The sequence below is a fragment of the Miscanthus floridulus genome, chromosome 8 (genome assembly GCF_019320115.1).
Source record: "Miscanthus floridulus cultivar M001 chromosome 8, ASM1932011v1, whole genome shotgun sequence".
Taxonomy (NCBI): Eukaryota; Viridiplantae; Streptophyta; class Magnoliopsida; order Poales; family Poaceae; genus Miscanthus; species Miscanthus floridulus.
In genome coordinates this window covers 67,859,911-67,878,220 of record NC_089587.1, presented here as the reverse complement: position 1 = coordinate 67,878,220, position 18,310 = coordinate 67,859,911, and the positions used below count along the sequence as shown (strand labels likewise).

General features: G+C 47.0%; 2 protein-coding genes across 3 annotated transcripts; one reads left to right on the top strand and one right to left on the bottom strand.

The window, feature by feature from the left end:
• Positions 1-3,692: 3,692 nt before the first annotated feature.
• On the bottom strand, positions 3,693-7,569 carry LOC136472432 (uncharacterized). Its single transcript, XM_066470142.1, has 3 exons — positions 7,227-7,569; positions 6,159-6,273; positions 3,693-5,570 (listed from the first exon to the last, which is right to left on the bottom strand). The coding sequence occupies exons 1-3, from the start codon at positions 7,467-7,469 to the stop codon at positions 5,497-5,499; spliced, it is 432 nt and encodes a 143-aa protein (XP_066326239.1). The 5' UTR covers positions 7,470-7,569; the 3' UTR covers positions 3,693-5,496.
• A 172-nt stretch (positions 7,570-7,741) lies between these two features.
• Positions 7,742-11,352, top strand: LOC136472430 (ribosome-recycling factor, chloroplastic-like). Of its 2 annotated transcripts, XM_066470141.1 has the most exons (12): positions 7,742-7,888; positions 8,329-8,449; positions 8,538-8,604; positions 8,698-8,793; positions 9,118-9,215; positions 9,304-9,415; positions 10,167-10,208; positions 10,394-10,450; positions 10,541-10,591; positions 10,720-10,776; positions 10,990-11,028; positions 11,142-11,352. In XM_066470141.1, the coding sequence occupies exons 1-11, from the start codon at positions 7,810-7,812 to the stop codon at positions 11,005-11,007; spliced, it is 798 nt and encodes a 265-aa protein (XP_066326238.1). In that variant the 5' UTR covers positions 7,742-7,809; the 3' UTR covers positions 11,008-11,028; positions 11,142-11,352. The 2 variants fall into 2 exon arrangements, with proteins under 2 accessions (XP_066326238.1, XP_066326237.1); XM_066470140.1 differs by having other exon boundaries at positions 10,990-11,352.
• The last annotated feature ends 6,958 nt before the right edge of the window (positions 11,353-18,310 follow it).

The window sequence follows — 18,310 nt, the reverse complement described above, 5'->3', positions numbered from 1 at the left end:
AACATCTCTAGAATGCTCTCATCTTCCTTCATCTTGAAGCTTGTCAATTTATCCTTGAGGATATACAATTTGGCACTCTTCACCGCCGATGTGCCCTCATATGTTTCCTACAATCTCTTCCACACCTCATTTGCTCTTTCACAATCCTTGATTTGCTCAAACACCTTGGAATCAATGGCATTGTATATGGTGTTGAGAGCCATTGTATTGCATTACTTATTGATCTTATCTTAGGTTGGTGGGATCATCGGGATCGATGATAGCATAGTCATTCTTAGTCACTTCCCATACTTAATCATTGATTGAACCAAGATACATCCTCATCTTTCTCTTCCAATAATCATAGCATGTGCCATCAAAGAACGGTGGTTTGCCCCCCCCCCCACATGGTTGAACACGACTTGAGCCATAATTTGACACCGAGGTTGTTAAGCCTTTAATCAAATGGTGACCACGGCTCCTGATACCACTTGAAAGGTCCCTAATATGGCTAGAGGGGTGGTGAATAGCCTATTTAAAAATCTATAAATCAACTAGAGCAATTTGATTAGTATGATAAATAGCAAAATGCAAACTTGCTCTAGCTCTACTAAGGGTTGCAAGCCACCTATCTAACAATTCTAGTTGCAATGATAACTAAGCACACAACTTGCAATGTTACTACTCACTAAGAGCTCTCAAACTTGCTACTCTAAAGAGCTCCACTAGATGAACTTAAAATAACAAAGCAATGCTCTCAATTCTAATTACACTAAAGAGCTTGCTACAACTAGTTTGCAAGAATGTAAATGAGTGAGTAGGATGATTATACCGCCAGTGTCGAGGAATAAACCAATCATAAGATGAAGATTAAGCCAAACACTGGGAGAATACAAATGACTAAGAGACAACCGATTTTCTCCCTGAGGTTCACGTGCTTGCTAACACTGCTACATGTCCCCGTTGTGTCGACCAACACTTGGTGGTTCGGCGGCTAAGAGGTGTTGCACAAACCTCGTCCACACGATTGGACACCATAAGAACATACCTACAAGTGAGGTAACTCAATGACACGAGCAATTTACTAGAGTTACCTTTCGGCACTTCACCGGGGAAGGTACAACTTCCCTCACAATCACCGGAGACGGCCAGCGAACAATCACTAACTCGTGCCGATCCTCCACCGCTGCACCAAGCCGTCTACGGTGGTGGCAATCACCAAGAGTAACAAGCGAAATCCGCAGCACAACACGAATAACAAGTGCCTCTAGATGCAATCACTCAAGCAATGCACTTGGATTCTCTCCCAATCTCACAAAGATGATGAATCAATGATGGAGATGAGTGGAAGGGATTTGGCTAAGCTCACAAGGTTGCTATGTCAATGAAAATGTGCAAGAGAGTGAGCTTGAGCCGGCCATGGGGCTTAAATAGAAGCCCCCACGAAATAGAGCCGTTGTACTCCTTCACTGGGCACTGATCGGGGTGATCAGGACGCTCCGGTCCTACTTGATCCGAACACTGGACCCAGCGTCCTGATCGCCCGATGGCGGCCACATGTGTCATTCTGCGTTTAATAGGAGCCAACGGATCTTAACGGTCAAGACTTGACTGGACGTGTCAGTTAGAAAGTGACCGGACGCTGGACCACAGCGTCCGGTCGTTTCCAGTAAGCTCCTAGAGACGTATTTCTTCGACCGGACACGTCCGGTCACACTTGACCGGACACAACCAGCATCCGGTCAGTTACCCTAACTTCTGTGCAACTACGTCAGCTCTGACCGGACATTGCCTTCTAGCGTCCGGTCAGTCAGAGGCCCAACGTCCGATCGCATGACCGACGCCAGGATTTCACTGCCACGCCTGACCGGACGCGCCGGTCCCCCTGAGACCAGCGTCCGGTCAGTTGTAAACCAGTGAGACTGACCCTCTTTCATCTCTATCTCCTTCACCCTTGCTCAAATATGCCAACCACCAAGTGTATCACCTTGTGCACATGTGTTAGCATATTTTCACAAATATTATCAAGGGTGTTAGCACTCCACTAGATCCTAAATGCATGTGCAATGAATTAGAGCATCTAGTGGCACTTTGATAACCGCATTTCGATACGAGTTTCACTCCTCTTAATAGTACGGCTATCTATCCTAAATATGATCACACTCACTAAGTGTCTTGATCAATAAAATAAAATGGCTCCTACATTTTATACCTTTGCGTTGAGCCTTTTATTTTTCTCTTTCTTCTTTTACAAGTTCAAGCCTTTGATCATAACCATGCCTTCATCATTGTCCTGATCTTCGTCATTTTTTCATCACTTGGAATAGTGCTACCTATCTCATGATTACTTTGATAAACTAGGTTAGCACTTAGGGTTTCATCAATTAACCAAAACCAAACTAGAGCTTTCAGGAGCCCGTGCACGTGTAGGAGGAACAGGCGTCGCTAAGGAGCCACTGCCGACCACCCATAACACAGAGGGCAGACGCTCGTGCACGTGTAGGGAGGAGCCGGAGACAGGGTCGTCTCTGGAGGCGTCTGAGCATCAACAGGACTGTTCGGGGGTTCGAAAAATCGTTTGGAGAGCAAACATGAAGAAAATAGCTCGGAGAAATATCATGGCGATTAACGAAGATTGGAGAATATTTAGAAAAATATTAAAGTGTGACTTAGCTTTAGACAGAACGTCTAGTCGGCGGCGTATGACGCTATCGGGTCGATGAGAGGATAGACGTCTTCAACCTGGTCGGCGAATCTGCCCCTCAAGGCATGTTGGTAAGCAGCGGCGGCGTTGGTGAACCCGAAGGGTAGGGCTGTAACCCCTGGAGTTTCCCGAGCAGCCTCCGATAGATCTGGATCAGGAGGGTGGTCGGCGCTGAACTAGAGTGTCCAGAGCCGATTCGGCGATAGGAGAGGCAATCAGCGAGCTTCAGATCGACCCGATCGATGAATGTGATCAGATCGTCATTGTTGATCTGCCTCCTCTGGTAGCGAGGAAGTGGGCGGCGAGTTGTTGATGAAGGCGACCTCGGAGGCGGTTCCAAGATCGGATCTGCAGTCGCAGGTGTTGGGGTGATCGGCGCAGAATCGATTTGCACCGGCTCGATGAGCTCTCCGACTCCTTCAGCGTTGATGACCCACGAGAGGGATCCGACCATGAAGATCTGGCCAGGGCTGCGGGAGGGACGAAGAGCCTGCGGAAAAGCCATCTTGTTCGACAAGGAAACAGCACGCAAGCCCCTACCTGTCGCGTCAACTGTCGACAGAATATCATCGGCAGTCCTTCGATGGGTATCCCACAAAGGTAGATTGATCGGCAGGAAAAGTGTGAGATCAAGAACAAGAAGGCAACAGAGACACACGAGTTAGACAGGTTCAGGCCGTCAGTATGACGTAATACCATACTCCTGTGGTCTGTTGGTTTGTATTAGCTATCGTATGATATTGCGTGATTGCAGATGTATGTATCTTGATGTAACCTGTCCGCTAGAGGATCCCTGCCTCTCCTTATATACTCTGAAGGGGTAGGATTACAAGGAAAGTATCATATTTGATACTATACAATATCTTGTGGTGCACGCCGAGCAGCGCCATGCACGCCTTGATCTTGTAGGCTAGGCCACCTCTGATGGTACGGCTCATGTCTTGTCTTGTGGATACCGGGAGCTATACCCCCACAGAAAGATGCGACATAGGGTTCAGCGAGAGAGAAATAAATCGATGGTGTCTAATTTGAACTAGGACACCAAGTTGAAGGAGCATCACATAAGTTAGCTAGATTCGCTGATCTAAGAACAACGATCCAATCATTTTAGCAATGTGACCGAGAGCCAACTCATGTCTATCATGTTGCACTAAACTTCGATTCTCTGTGTTAAGAGGTACAAGAAGTGACAAGAAATAATCCTGCAAGAAGAGATTTGCTGCCTCTGGAAAGAAACAAAGATGGCCGGCCTTTCAGTAGGATCGCTCCCTTTGGCTACGAATCATGGAAGCAGCCAATGCAGAGCCTGTCATGTTGCAGGGTCAGTTAGTACAATGCAAAGGTGTGGCAAATCAAGTAAAATGCCTTCCTGTATGCAGTATGCACAACTTAACATGATTTCTCTATATGATCCCTAGCCAATAGCCATGGATGTATATATGTATAGATGCATATAATTTATGGTGAAATTTTACAGCACTTGGAAAAAATTAGAGCCATCCATTTGAAAAAATAAGAAGAACCAGTGCAGAGGAACTTAAGTTGTAGGACGAAACCTAAGATATATAGGCCCAGAACCAAGAATATATGAGCAAAGAATTATTTCCAAAATAAATTTAAAGGGCAGAATAGTAATTTCACATAGCTGTCCCTTTAATCTCCCAGGCGAGCTCTTGTCCATGAGAGCCCGGCCGGTCTGCTCCATGAGCCCATGGCGTCGCCCACGGTGATCCTCGTCACATCGGCCGATCGGTGCGAGCCCTTAGGTTCTCCTCGCGGCGGCCGGCAGGTCCATGGCGGACTCCAAGTCGAACAGCAGCAAGCCGAAGCTGCACCATTGATTGCTTGCTTGCCTTGCTCCTATCGCCGGTGAGAGCAGCGCCAGTCCATTGACTGCTTGCTTTTGCCCTTCCCGGCTTTGCTCTTGTTGCCGGTGAGACAGCAGCACCCAGGCCATTGACCGCTTGTTTTTGCCCCTCCCGGCCTTGCTCCCTTTTCACGTTAGTTAGAGTTAGTGACTTTGACTAAAAGTACTAAAGTAACCTTAATTACAATTATTAAGTATTTTTTTTAATAATCAACGCTTGGCAATATTTTCTTAAAGAGGAACCGATGGTTCCTCCCAAGCACAGTAACAAAGCTCTAATTTATGGGTCCCAAACAGGGAGTCTTCCTCGTCCAACAAATGTGCACACCAAGATTTGCTTTTCCTCAGTATATTTTGAGGAATAGAAAAAGGATAAAGGAAAAGGAAAAGGAAAAGGAGAAGGAAACAGGAAAAGATATGCTGAAGTTCGTTTTTGACCAGTATGCAATGGAACTGTTGAATTGGATGTAGTTTATGAGCCTGAACAGGTATTTCGTTCCATTGGCTTGGAGTTTCATGTGTCTCTATTTTTCGGTTGAGAGGAACGAAACTCCCTTTTCAAATGTACCATTCTCGTGCTCGACAGGTTGATGACTGCAGACATCAGACCTGTAGCATAATGGATATGTTGACAAGAATTGGAAGCTGTGATGGCATTGGTAGATGATCCGATTCAAGATATGGCCACAAACCACATTTCACTCAATGTTGTTCAAGTTCTAAACTGAAACAGGTGCGCACTTTGCACATACAAGATCTGTAATTTAAATATATGGTACGACCAGTATTACTAGGAGAAAATGCATGAAACAAACACTAGAATAAACAAAATTACAACCCAAACTCAACAAACGCCACGCACCCGTCTTTTGAAGCATATAATAGATCTCCAGTGTCTAAGGACAAAGAGCTCTGAACTCAGTACAGAAACTTGGTTTGACCACAATCAGCGCATTCGACGGGAGCCATCATCATTCCCCAGTCCAAGGGACTTCTGTGCATTGGCGATTCCTTCTTCATCTGCAAGATATGCAGCACAAGATTTAGCGAGTGAGAAATAAACTGATGGTGCCAAGTTCAAACTATGACACAAGTTGGAGGAGCATCACATAAATGAACTAGATTCGTTGATCTAAGAACAATGATCCAGCCAAATTAGCAAGGATTGATGCTATTGCTATTTTAGTAGACTTTGTCCCTTGAGGTTCGGAGAAGGACATTTATACCATTATCACCCATGAGAGAAGGGATACATGGACTACTAGTTTGAGACTAGCCCTACTCTATTGCCATTGTTTACTAGGAAAAATAGACATCATGCAGGTACTACTACGGGTGGATGATTCTACAAAGAGCAGATATTATAAGGTGCTCTCAGCTTAAGAGGTGCTCTCAGCTTGAGAGGATATGAGGGCTATTATCTGTCCGCAGAGCACGACATCAGCACCCTACTCTTCATTTGCAAAGATTAAAACATTTTCAGGCAACTAAATAACTGAAATGACAAATATATAAAAACAAGGGTGAATAAGATGAGAAGACTGAAACCGATGAAGCCTAGTTGCCAACACACGATATGAATTATGATCTTCTATCATCATAACTTACCCCAGAACTGTGTGAAGATCCGGAAGAAAAAGTTTATATTACGGGATACACTGTATGCCATTACAGGAGGGAGAGGTTTGACAAGTGTGTCCACACTAAAAACTCTCTTCAGAAACTGCAAAATATCCAGTTTAATGTCAAATAATTGAGAAAAAAGTGTGCTAATCAAGAACTAAATTTGCTATAGAATAGATCCATTAAAAGAAGTCCAGGTTCGGTGTCCTGAGCCAAATAAAAGAATCATAGGGGATCTAGTGGTAGGATAGGGGACAGAGGACCATGTCATAGAAAGCAGTGGCATGATGTACCGGACAAGTGGCGACCTTGTGCTATCAATCTAGTTTGGTTTCTAGTGCATAAACTGTGTTGAATGACTTTCAGGTCCTTATTCTGTTCAGGGCTTTTGCTCAATCCACGTGTGTAAGAGCACACATGGACTGAGAAGAAATTGAAATTGTTGGGCTTGCGAAAACAGCATTCATGATTTGAGGCTCTGATGGTGGGATGGTGCAAGTAGCAAAGGTGATTGGAAGCTGCTGTAATGAACAGATCAGTATAAACGTGTGGAGTTTAACTGCAATCCATACCCTGCAGTAGTGGTGTGCCCTGGTGCATTACGGGACACTGCTTTTTCATTAACATGTATGGTTGCTTCAGCAGCTGTAAATGCTATTATCAAGAATCTAGTGCACATTCTCCATTCATTTGTTACGGTTAGCACCATGGCGGTAAAATCAGCATAATCCTATCCTTCAGCAACTGCAATTTACAAACTGCCAATGCTGTTCTCGGTTACCCGGTACATTTTCTAATTCGTTTTTTGAGCCAATGTAATCCAATATCCAAGAACACACAGAACACCGGTGCATTTCCTACACCCGGGCATTCTGAACTTGGCAGCTGTTCCAGGGACAGGGTAACAATCCCCGAGGGGGCCTAAGGAAGCTAACAATCCGTCAGGCACCACCCCGCGCGCGCGCGCGCATGAGCAAGACACCGAGCAGGAGCAGCGGAAATCATTGAGAACCAAAAAAAAAAAAGCGATGGTCGGGTGGGCGTATACGGTACCCTGCTGTTCCGCTGGAAGGAGTAGCGCAGCTCGGGGTCGATTTCGTCCTCCTCGAAGTCGTCGACGGTGAGGTCGAGGTCCGGGCGCCTGTTCCGGGGCACGCTCATGGTGGGCGTCTCCCCGGGGTTGCTGGTGACGCTGACCTTCCCCTCGCGGCTCATCCTTGCCGCGTCCTCGTCCTCCGCGGCCTCCCCCGTCCGCCACGGCGCCGACGACAGCAGCTCCTTCCGCTTCCGCCCCATCCTCGCCGCCTCTCTCAGTCCTCTCCCCTCGTGGCCTGGCTTCGCTTCGCTTCGCGATTGGTCTGCCTCGGCTTTCGCCTGCCTTCGGGAGGACGGGAGGTGGTAGAAGATGAGATGAGACGATGAGGTTGGTGGCTGGTGGGCCGGGCGTACGTGGGCTTCAATGGGCTGGGTCGTCCGAGATGTGACCTGGTCCAAACGGCCCAGTTCGGCCCACTTCTCCTGATATGGCCTTCGTCTTATCCACATGCGCCCGTCTCGTTCCTCCCCTTTTGGCCAGCCATCACCACCCCCAGTCCCCCACTCCTCCACCCGCCCGCGCCACCGTCCACCAGCTCGCATGGCGCTCCACGCCGTCTCTCCCGCGGCGGTCTCCTCCCCGCTGCGCGCCCTCTCGCGCAGCCTCCCCCATCGCCCAGGTCCGCCCCTCCTCCTCCTCCTCCTCCCCCGCTCCGCCTCCCGGATTGCGCGGAGTAGTTTCGGCAATGAGCCGAACACTGGAACGTTATTAGACACTAAATCCTCCAGTTAGGTTATTTGTTTGCCTGCCATTCGCGCTGCACGAACAGAATTCCTACTCGCGTTTGATAATATATGCAGTTCCGTCTGCTTTGGGGATAATGCCGTCGAGCAGTTGGCAGTTTGGCACTTGTTAAGGTGTTTCTTGTGAAACATGGCGCTCATCAAATTTGTTGTAGACAGTAGTTCTCCCGAAATGTGCTCAGCTGTGGTCTACAGAGGATAGTATTGCACTACTCGATTCTCATGTACTATGGGTGTTCAGTAATTCAGTTAACAGTGTTTGCCGTGAAAATCAATAATGTGGCAAACTCTTTACAGCAGATGTCCTACTTTACAGGCTGTGGTTGTTTACCAAAGCAACCCGTCGTGATTTACTCCTCCACAAACTTTGCGAGACTTCAGACTGGACCAGTGGACTTCGCTGGCAGGCCTCTGGTTCTTGGACGCTCGGACAAGAGGCGAGTGGTTACAGATATAGACATTTATCCCGTATTATTATGGACCATTAGATTAGTCTTCATTAGCTTGTGATTCTCATGTTATCAGAGCAGTTTTGACGCGTGCCACTATTGAAGAAATTGAAGCGGAGAAATCCCTCATCGAAGACCAAGCTGTATGTAACAGTGTACTCTGTATTGGGAAGGCACATTTGCCTGGTCAGTTTTTTTACCTCTCGTTTTGACTAGCTGCTGGTATGTGTCTTCAGAAAGAAAAGATGGAGAAGGCAATCGAAACAGTCCAAACTAACTTCAACACTGTGAGGACAGGGCGTGCAAACCCGGCCATGCTTGACCGGATTGAGGTTTGAGGACTCGTCTTTGTTCTTTTTGCTCTTTATGATGAAGTTCTAACTGTTGCATGATCAAATATATTCCCCTGTGTTGAACACACATCTTCACTTTTCCATTCTGCATGCATGTAATGTAACTAACTATTTTGTTTGATTTCCTGCTTAGCTGAAACCGTGTACAATATAGTGTTTGTCATAGCTCAGTAACTGTCGATATAAAATCTTGATCTTATTTTAGCAAAGCAAAATTTTGTGGCTGATACTATAGTGCACAGAGACTAATGGAAACTATTGTACTGTTCTATTCAACTAAGATTATATAAATGTTTCTTACAGGTTGAGTACTACGGAACTCCAGTGAACTTGAAGAGCATTGCACAGATAAGCACTCCAGATGCAACTTCACTTCTTATTCAGCCATATGATAAGTCAAGGTAAGCTTATAGCAATTAACCTTCCCAGTGCAGAGCCACTGTTGAGTTTTTCATCCTATGTAATTAATCACACCCATGTACTGTGCAGCCTCAAGCTTATTGAGAAAACAATAGTTGCTGCAAATCTTGGTGTGACACCAAGCAATGACGGAGAGGTGATACGAGTGACTGTCCCACCATTGACATCTGATCGCAGAAAGGTTTGTGTTTGTAATAAATTCATATGTGCATTACATTTTGTCACTTGTTATGTTGTCAGGAAATCTTTTCATCAACCTTTAGAATGGTAACGCTGTGGAAACCAAAATATATGCAGGTGACCATGCAAATTGCGGATTCATTAAAACCCCAGAATTTACAAGTGCTACCATATATTCCATATTTCTCAAGACTACAGTGTGTTGAAATAAATGCAGAATCCATCACTTATCACTTATATATGTAAAACTGGTTAACAAAGAAATATATTTTGCTTTCGATAATAGAATTAAAGTCATTATGATCATTCTAGTAGGAGTCATTTAGTAACTTGTATCTGAAACCACTAGACGCTTAAATACAAAATCTACAGCTAAAACCTATTTTGTTCGTATTGAATGGTTTCTAAATCTTGTGGGGTCACACCAGCACCTTTACTGATAAATTTGACCGGTCCAATATAGAATTAGTCTGGTGTCCTGGCCCTGGCCTTCAGGCCTGGCTAGGTTTGGAAAAGAAAGGAAAAGAAAGACTCGGTGACCAACTAGGCCTGGCATACAACACAGTAGCCCACATAAATGGCCTACTGTCCATGGTCCGGCATGGATTTTGGTGTTTTGTTCATGCTAGATTAGTATTCAAATGGTTAACGTCTTTTTCTTCGTCAAATAAGTTGTAAACATTTTATGTCTTCGCTGATTCTTAAATCATTAGCACTTTGGTACCCTTCTGAAATTATTGATGTTTCTGCAGGAATTAGCAAAGACAGTAGCTAAATTAGCTGAAGATGGCAAGGTATTACCCCCAAATTTTTTGTTCACCTTTCTCACTATGTTTTCGCTTCCAATATTACCTTTTTATCTTCTTAATTGGACATTCTTTTTTCTAACTGTTCCTAGTTTCTACCCATAAAATATCACTTTGTTATCGTATTCTGTTTGGACTATGATGAATATGTATCAATGAATTATCTTTTGCAGGTTGCTATAAGGAACATAAGAAGAGATGCAATCAAAGCTTATGATAAACTACAGAAGGTTGCTCTTCTCATTTGTCACTTGTCTATGTGGGCTGTTGTAGCTTTGTAATAAAACTCATAATCTCATATACTGCACTTGCTTATGTAGGAAAAGAAGCTTTCTGAAGATAATGTGAAAGATTTATCAGCTGATCTACAAGTGAGGATGCTTTTTCTGACTTTTCTTCCTGTAGTTGCACATAGATTCCCAAGGATATGTTCATGTCCCTTTGGAAAGATTTACTGTTAGGTCCAGCGGGAGTTTACTTTCTTGTACAAATTCTGCAGAAAGTCACAGATGAGTACATGAAAAAGATCGATTCCATCCAGAAGCAGAAGGAACAGGTACTTTTCGATCTATCTGTTGACCTTTTGTCTAACAAGACGTACTGTTTGCTGGTTCTATGCTCTAATCTGAAGGAAGATAATCGGCATATATCGAATTAAACTTCTGAATAAAATAAGTACACATGATGCTGGAACAAGAACTTGCAGCGTTCTTGAGTTAACTGTTAAAGAGTCTCAGAAAGTTAATCAGAACTATCTGAATCTTTTCAGGAGCTGATGAAAATTTAGATCTCAAGCTGAGTATGACCGGTGAGTAACCGCCTCTGTGAAGCATGAACGAACCCCTGCATATGTTCGTGAATTCAGAACGCAGTAATGGTTTTGCGGCCAATTTTTTCTGAAGCAATTTGTTCTGTTCATAGTTGGCAGCTTGGCGCTGTGCCCTTGTTGCACGTTTTGGGTCAGGTGCTTTGCTGGAACTTTTGGATGCACACAAGTTAAGACAATGCTGCTGTGTGTGCTTCTCGTTTTTGTAATGTTCCTAAATAGGTTCTCTCGTCACCGTGTTGTCGGACTGCTACATTGTCGATATTTCTCACCGTCTGAATCGAATGTCTGAATTGTTTCTGCCGACTCTCTTGAGTCTGTTGTCAAAACTCTGCTGAGGTTCAAAGCAATTTTGCAGGTCAAAACTCTGCTGAGGCTCAAAGCAAATTTTCAGGGGCATTGCGGTGACGTTGAGTCACTGACAAGTAGGGCCTATGATGTAACGTTATGATGAGTCACTGACATGTCAGGAACTGAGGATACGATAGGATCCTCTCGCAATTTTGCACCAGCACGTGTACACATGGCACATTGGAGGTTGGGAACGATCAAGCAGAGAGTACGTGGGCTTTTATGGGCTTGATGGTCCGTGATGAGGTTGGTCCCGATTGAATTGCGACCCAGAATGTCCTTATCGGCTGCTTTGGTTTTGACGGACCACTCTTGTCTTTCTCTGCCCTTTGATCTTGTGCGTAAATTATACTGTCTTAAATATCAAATTGCATCGTATTCGTCGACGTCGTGTTCGAAAAATAAAATCATTTCTTTGTCTTCTGTCCCCCCCCCCCCCCCCCCCCCCCCCCCCCCCGGACTTTTGTAGTGCAAAATATCCCTCCTCTGTTTCCCCGGGCTTTTGTAGCCATAGTACTGCCTTCATTTTTCTTTACAAGGCATATTTCATTTCGTTGGAATGACGTTTTGACCAAAACATTACTCTATTGATATTTTATTGGTGCGGTACAAAATTGTAGTTATAGGCAAGTAATTTGCAACAAAAATATAACAATATCAATTTCGTGCAACAAAAGTTATGCATTGGTGGACTAATTGATGGTGAAAGGTTTCTTTTCTCTTAGGACATGTTTGGATCCATTTGCGCTACTCCTAATTGTTAAATGGCTAAAATTAGCACTAGTAGATCAAACACCCGCTAATAGTCCAACCAATAGTTCAAAATGAACTACCTAGCTAATAAAAAGTTATCAGTTAGCTTTTTTTTCTGCTAGCATCTACTAATAGCTATTAGTCCTAATAGAGCCGAACAGACTCTTAATGAAAATGTCTAGTATCTTGTTTGTGATTAGCAGCCTAGACTACTCTAGAGGTGCTGGTTTGTTCCTTCCCTTTACGAAGGTGAGACTCTGGGTCAACGAACGCATGTGCACGGGACGTGGTTAGGTAGAGGAAATGATGTATGGTTAGTTGTTGGTGACGATGATGATAGCAATTTTGTTAGGTCACCACGCGGCATTTATTTGCTACGACCAATGAGACAACAAGGAAAATACGACGGCCGCTTGGAGAAAGGAATTGAACAAACCGTAGTTCCAGTCCAGAGGGGTATTACCTGAAATACTTTGGTTTTAAAGTGCCTCAACACCTAATAAAATTTGGTTTTTGAGCATCGGCGAAACACCATTGAAAAGGAAATTACAAGTTAACGTGCCAAGCCTAGGAGTTACTTCAATTGGACAGATCTCACAGTGAGCCAGTTAGGAATCTATCTGAGTAGTATCCATCTAACCAACCGAGGTACCCTCGAGCCTCGTAGTATATCCACCATCTTTTAGTTTTATGGAACAGTCTATACAGATGGATGCAAACACATGAGTGCTAGCTAGCTATCCATTGTTGTGCAAGCAATACTCCACAAAATTTTGTCATGACCAAATTTTATTTTTATTTATTTGAAGCATGCACATCGGCGGAAAGGGTAAGTTGCAGGCCTGCAGGAGCGGCTGTCTTGGCGTTGCTTCCTTGTCACCATGGTGTCTGTCTATCTACTTGGAATCAGTCTCTCTCTCCCTGCAGTCTCCCTAATAACAAAGCTAACATATATAGCTGCAGTGTAACTGGCCTGACGTCTCACCCTCCGAAAGCAACGACTTAACTGACCTGACCATGCGTCTGCTTCGCATGTTGGTGAGAAAATTAGGCATCATTTCCTAGCATGCAATCGTTGCTACCTAGCTTTTCTTAATCCACCATCCATTCTCAATTTCTCATGGCGCTGTGTCTAACGTACGTGTGGCGGTTCCTTTCCGGCAATCACAAGGAGTTGTTTCCAAGCACAAGCAAAGACACAAATAAAGATCATTGCAACTGGTCTTTCAAAAGAAAAAGAAAAAAGATCATTGCAACAGCAAAAAAAAAAGGCAAAAATGTCACTTTTGTTCGTCCATGCATGCATGCATTATTTGATATATATGCTTGCTTGCAAGGTATAACCGGTTCCTAAGATTTAACCATGAAACTTGAAAGACCGTACAGCGGTACGCAAAACGCGTTAGGGCGATATGGATATGGAAAATAGAAGCTAATTAATTTTTTTATTAGGCCATATAAAGTATGCACTCAATCATCCATTATTATGGTACAAATTAAGATATAAATCAATTTAACTCTACTACAAAATTTCAATCCAACGAATAGTACATATATAGTAGTATATATCTATCTTCACTGTGCCGTGCGTATCTAGATCTTCCTTTTGACTGATTCCTCTGCCTTTCTTTTTTCCAGTGGAAAATCTACAAGAGGCCGACACCTCGACGTTGCTATCGGTATCAACCTAATGACAGCACCTCAGGAGCAAACGAGGAACGAGTGCAGTGCGTGTCTGGCCAGTGGCCACATGCATGGACCATTATTATTCTTTTTTTTTCAAAAAAAGTGAGAGGAATGTACTGTTATTATTATTATTTTAATTGAGAGGAATGCACTATTATTCGTGCGCTGCATATATGCTCATGGGAAAACGTGTGCTGCTTGAGATTTATTGACCACCTCAGCTTCTGGCCCCACCTCATCATCTAGAGATATGAGTTGTCACTAATGAAAAAAAAAAGATTATGAAGTTACTAAAAAAGATCAATTCAGACTTATAATCAATGATATATTAAATTGCAACAGTAATCACTGATTTTATTCCTTGCGCAAAAAAATAAAATCACCGATTTTATTTTATTTTATTGCATGACGTCAACTTCCTATTTTTCTTGCTCATGTCATGAATGCCTTGCAAGTTGCAAATATGTCCCCTCCATCCAACTCTCCATCACCATTCCTTGTCAAACGCTATCCATCATCCATAGTTCAAGACGCGTGCTCTTTTTGCATTTGCATATAGGAGTAGTAGACCTTTGACCATTTTTCTCTCCTAGTAGAAATATCTTAGGTGCTAAGGGTTTGACAAACAAACCCATAAGCCCTCAAAGTTGACACAGATAAGCAACTGAATTGAATGCCACATTTTTTAATTTTTCGAGTCCTAAAAATGAATATTTATCACAAATCAACTCAAAGTTCCAAACCTTGCATTTGAATTCAAAAATTTTTATGCTGCTGACTAGAGTTTATCTACTCTATTCCTCTTACTCTCTCTAGAAAATATCTGTTTCTCTCTCCTCTTTTTTTCACCAACCAACGTAATTTTCTGCATAAATAAATATAGAAATAGAAAAGAGGGGATAGTGAGAAGGGAAAAAATAAAGGGATTTTTGGATCCAGACCATTACAATTCTCTGAGTTTGGAGAAACGCTATTATAATTCACCTATTTAGACATTTGCCATTATAATTTCAATTTTCCTCCATCTATGCCATTTTCTACGGCTACAGCGTACAAGGGCTAATGTCAGGCACATATTCTACCGGATGCATATGGATATCGAGTCTCCGTCTCCTCCGTCAGACTGACCCACCCACGGACGCCTCTCCTCGCCGCACTCGCGTCTCCGTGCCCCGGACCTGCTTCGCCTTCCTGCGGACTTCCGCTCTTGGAGCTGCTCCGACTACCGTGGCCGCGGACGCCGTGCCCCTTCGCCGTGCAGATGGCGGCCGCCGTGGGGTTGGCCAGCTTGTACGGCTCACCGCCGCCAGCTCATACGGAACGCCGCCCTCCCAGAGGCAGAGCACGCAACTGCCCCAGCCCAGCATCGAGAAAGGGGCCCCGGTGCGTGAACAGCCACGATGCGCCGCCCGCGTCGTGCTCCTCCCGCTTCGCCGTCGTCTCCACGTACTGCGCGGAGTACTGTGCCGCGCCATCAGCGCCGAAGCGGAACGAGCCAAGGTAGCCATGGCCGTCGAGCAGGTGCACGGTGGACCCGTGGTCGTCGGCGAATATCCCGGGACCAACGAGGCGGGTGCACGGTGGCGGCCGCCGCGCGGTGCCAGCCGGCGTCACCATCGCCACCACCTGTCCGTGGGCGTCCGGCCGGTGCCGTGGCTGTCTGCCAAGTCCAAAATCACTGTCGTGCCGCGGCCGTGGTCCGGCGCCGGCGAACCGCTAAGGCTGGGCGTCGGTCGTCGTGCAGAACACGTTCGTTTCCATGTATATGCGCTACAGAGACGTGGTCGCGGACTCGCGGTGGAGGCTGTGTTCGGCGCGCTGCAGAGCCGGACAACCGTGTCGTTCTGAGATGCTGCCATGCTGGTGACCAATGAAGCACAACCTAATGCTGTGACCATGGCGCATCTGCTGTCAGCTGTTTAAGCAAATGATTGCAGAATCAGTGTGTCTAGATTCTGCAACAATGGCAAGCGTCATCTCAGCTTATGCAGAGTCTGGGGACTTGGTACAGACGAAGAACATCCACTGCTGCTTACTGATTCGTGGGTGTCTTGGGAGTACAGATATTGCCACAGGTTTAATCGATTTGCATGCCCAAACTGCCATCCTGCTATATTCCAGGACGCCTTGCTCGTCGCCGCAGAACGTCACTAAGGTGCTCGACACAGGCAGCGAGCTCTCCTGGCTGCTCTGCGCAACGGGGCGCCAGGGAAGCGCCACGGCCGGCGCTGCCATGGGCGAGTCGTTCCGCCCGAGGGCCTCGGCCACGTTCGCCGCCATGCCCTGCGGTTCCGCGTTCGGCAGCATGTCCACCGCGTATGACTCTTCCCCCGACAGCATCGCGATGGCCGGCTTGCTGGGCATGAACAGGGGCACGCTCTCCTTCATGCCGCATGCTAGCATACGCTGGTTCTCGTACTGCATCTCCGACCAGGACGACGACGCCGTGCTGCTCCTCGGCCACAGCGACCTCGCCGTGGAGGAGATGGTGGCGCTGCTGCAGGTGGCCATGGTGTGCGTGTCCACCGCGCCCGACGCGCTCCTCCGTTGCAGTAGGCCGCCGCGGGCGAGCGCGGCCGCTCCGCGCTCACTCGCCATGGTGGTGGTGCACGGCCTCGCCGTGCTCACGCGCAGGCCGCCGTGGCCGCGCGCCGCCGCTCCACTTCCAGCCCCCACGGGCAGGCACCAGCACGGGAGAGGTGAGGGTCATTCGTGTGCGCCGTTCTTCTTCTAGCCCGCCGACAACGCGAAGTGCGCCGCGCACGTACGCGGCCGGCGCCGGGGTGGTGGAGGTAGTGTCCGTGGTGGATCGGCGCCATCGGCCACGGCGTTGCGCTGGCCAACCCCACGGCGGTCGCCATCTACACGGCGAAGGGGCTCCGAGGCACGGCGGCGCGAGTGCGGCGGGTCGTCCGTGGGCGGATTGGTCTGACGGAGGAGACGGGAACTCGACGTGCGTATGCAATCCGGTAGAATACGTGCTGACAGTAGGCCCTTATACACTGCAGACGTAGGAAATGGCATAAATGGGGAAGGATTGAAATTATAATGGTCTGAATTATAACGGTATTTCTTCCGGCTCGAAGAATTATAAGACTGTCTCCAACGGCGTGACCCAAACACAAAATGCGCCATGCACAGTGGTTTTGGGTATCAAAACCACCCTCCAACGGAAGCCCGAAACCGAATACCCATTCTGGGTACTCGATGAGTTGCGATGCAATTCTACGTCTTCGAAGAGAGACGACGCAAATATGTAGTGGTGGGCCCATAGGAGCCGTCGGGCAGGGCATGGCCGGCTCGACTTGATGAGGCGGGTCCGCGGCGGAGCGCGGCGGAGCGCGGCTGGCGGGGCGAGGAGCGCCCGGAGCGACGCGGCGTGGCGAGGCGGATTCGGGGAGGAGTGGAGTGGAGGAGGCGGGCCGCCGCGGGAGGAGTTGACGAAGGAGAGAGCGTCGGGGGTCCGCCGTCGGGCGCGAGCTTGGGGAGCCGCCGTCGCTTGGATCCGGGGGGGCACCGCCGCGCGCGCCTGGATCTCGCCCTCCACCAGACGACGCGCCATGGCCGCCGAGCGTGCTGGAGGGGAAGGGCCTCGCCGTCCAGCCCATGCCCCTGCGCCGCAGATGCTGGAGAGGAAGCCGTCGGCGCTGCACAGGGCCATCCCGCAGCTGGGAGGTGAAGTGGAGGGAGGGGGTGCTGCCACCAGTGTCGAGCGAGATCCAGATTAGGGGGAAATGCGGAGAGCGGGAGGAGGTACACGAGGAGGAGCAGGGTGGCAGCGAGGATGGTGCGGATGGGCGGTGGGGGAGGGGAAGAAGCCATGGGAGATTTGGGGATGAGGATGATGGAATCCGCTGGGCGTCCAGCTTGTAGGATCTACAGGAAGATAAAGAAGGCCTAGAGGGGGAGTGAATAGGCCTGTAAAAATTTGACTCAAAACTCTGTTAGAACAGAGGGCGGCACTTCCGGCCTTACAGGGTGGCACTGCCGCTCTACGAAAAATAATCCAACACAGTTGAGATTTAACAGAGATGAACCTAACCCCACTAGCTGCTTAATCCTGCAATATAACTTCAAAATCCAGTTCGAAGACTGAATACCACAGAAACCACACAAATGTGAATCGAGCAACTAAACCCTAACAACAGCTAGCAATAAGATAAATAACATGTATAGTAAAGATGAAGCACGCAAGGCATAAGATTTATCCCGTGGTTCAGCTCACCACTAAGGTTTGTCTAAGTCCACGTTGTAGAGGAAGCCACAAAAGGCTTGAGCTTACCACAAAGGCTTGCCTTACCCTCGTTCTCAAATCAAGAGAGTGAACTCTTGAAGTGAGGGGTGATTTCTTAGCTTTCGAATGAGGTTACAAACCTCCCAAGGCTGCCACACAAGTTGGCAAGCACAAGGGCGACGCCTAACCGGCTAGGAGCAAGCTCCAAGAGTAACAAACCCTAAAACTGCTGGCCAAACA

Excerpts from the sequence above, each read along its gene's own strand:
- LOC136472430 (XM_066470141.1), top strand. The coding sequence starts at position 7,810 with ATGGCGCTCCACGCCGTCTCTCCCGCGGCGGTCTCCTCCCCGCTGCGC. Across the intron at positions 8,794-9,117 it reads CCATGCTTGACCGGATTGAG|GTTGAGTACTACGGAACTCC; the intron begins GTTTGAGGACTC and ends TGTTTCTTACAG. Across the intron at positions 10,209-10,393 it reads AATTAGCTGAAGATGGCAAG|GTTGCTATAAGGAACATAAG; the intron begins GTATTACCCCCA and ends TATCTTTTGCAG.
- LOC136472432 (XM_066470142.1), bottom strand. The coding sequence starts at position 7,469 with ATGGGGCGGAAGCGGAAGGAGCTGCTGTCGTCGGCGCCGTGGCGGACG. Across the intron at positions 6,274-7,226 it reads CCTTCCAGCGGAACAGCAGG|TTTCTGAAGAGAGTTTTTAG; the intron begins GTACCGTATACG and ends GATATTTTGCAG. Across the intron at positions 5,571-6,158 it reads GATCTTCACACAGTTCTGGG|ATGAAGAAGGAATCGCCAAT; the intron begins GTAAGTTATGAT and ends CATATCTTGCAG.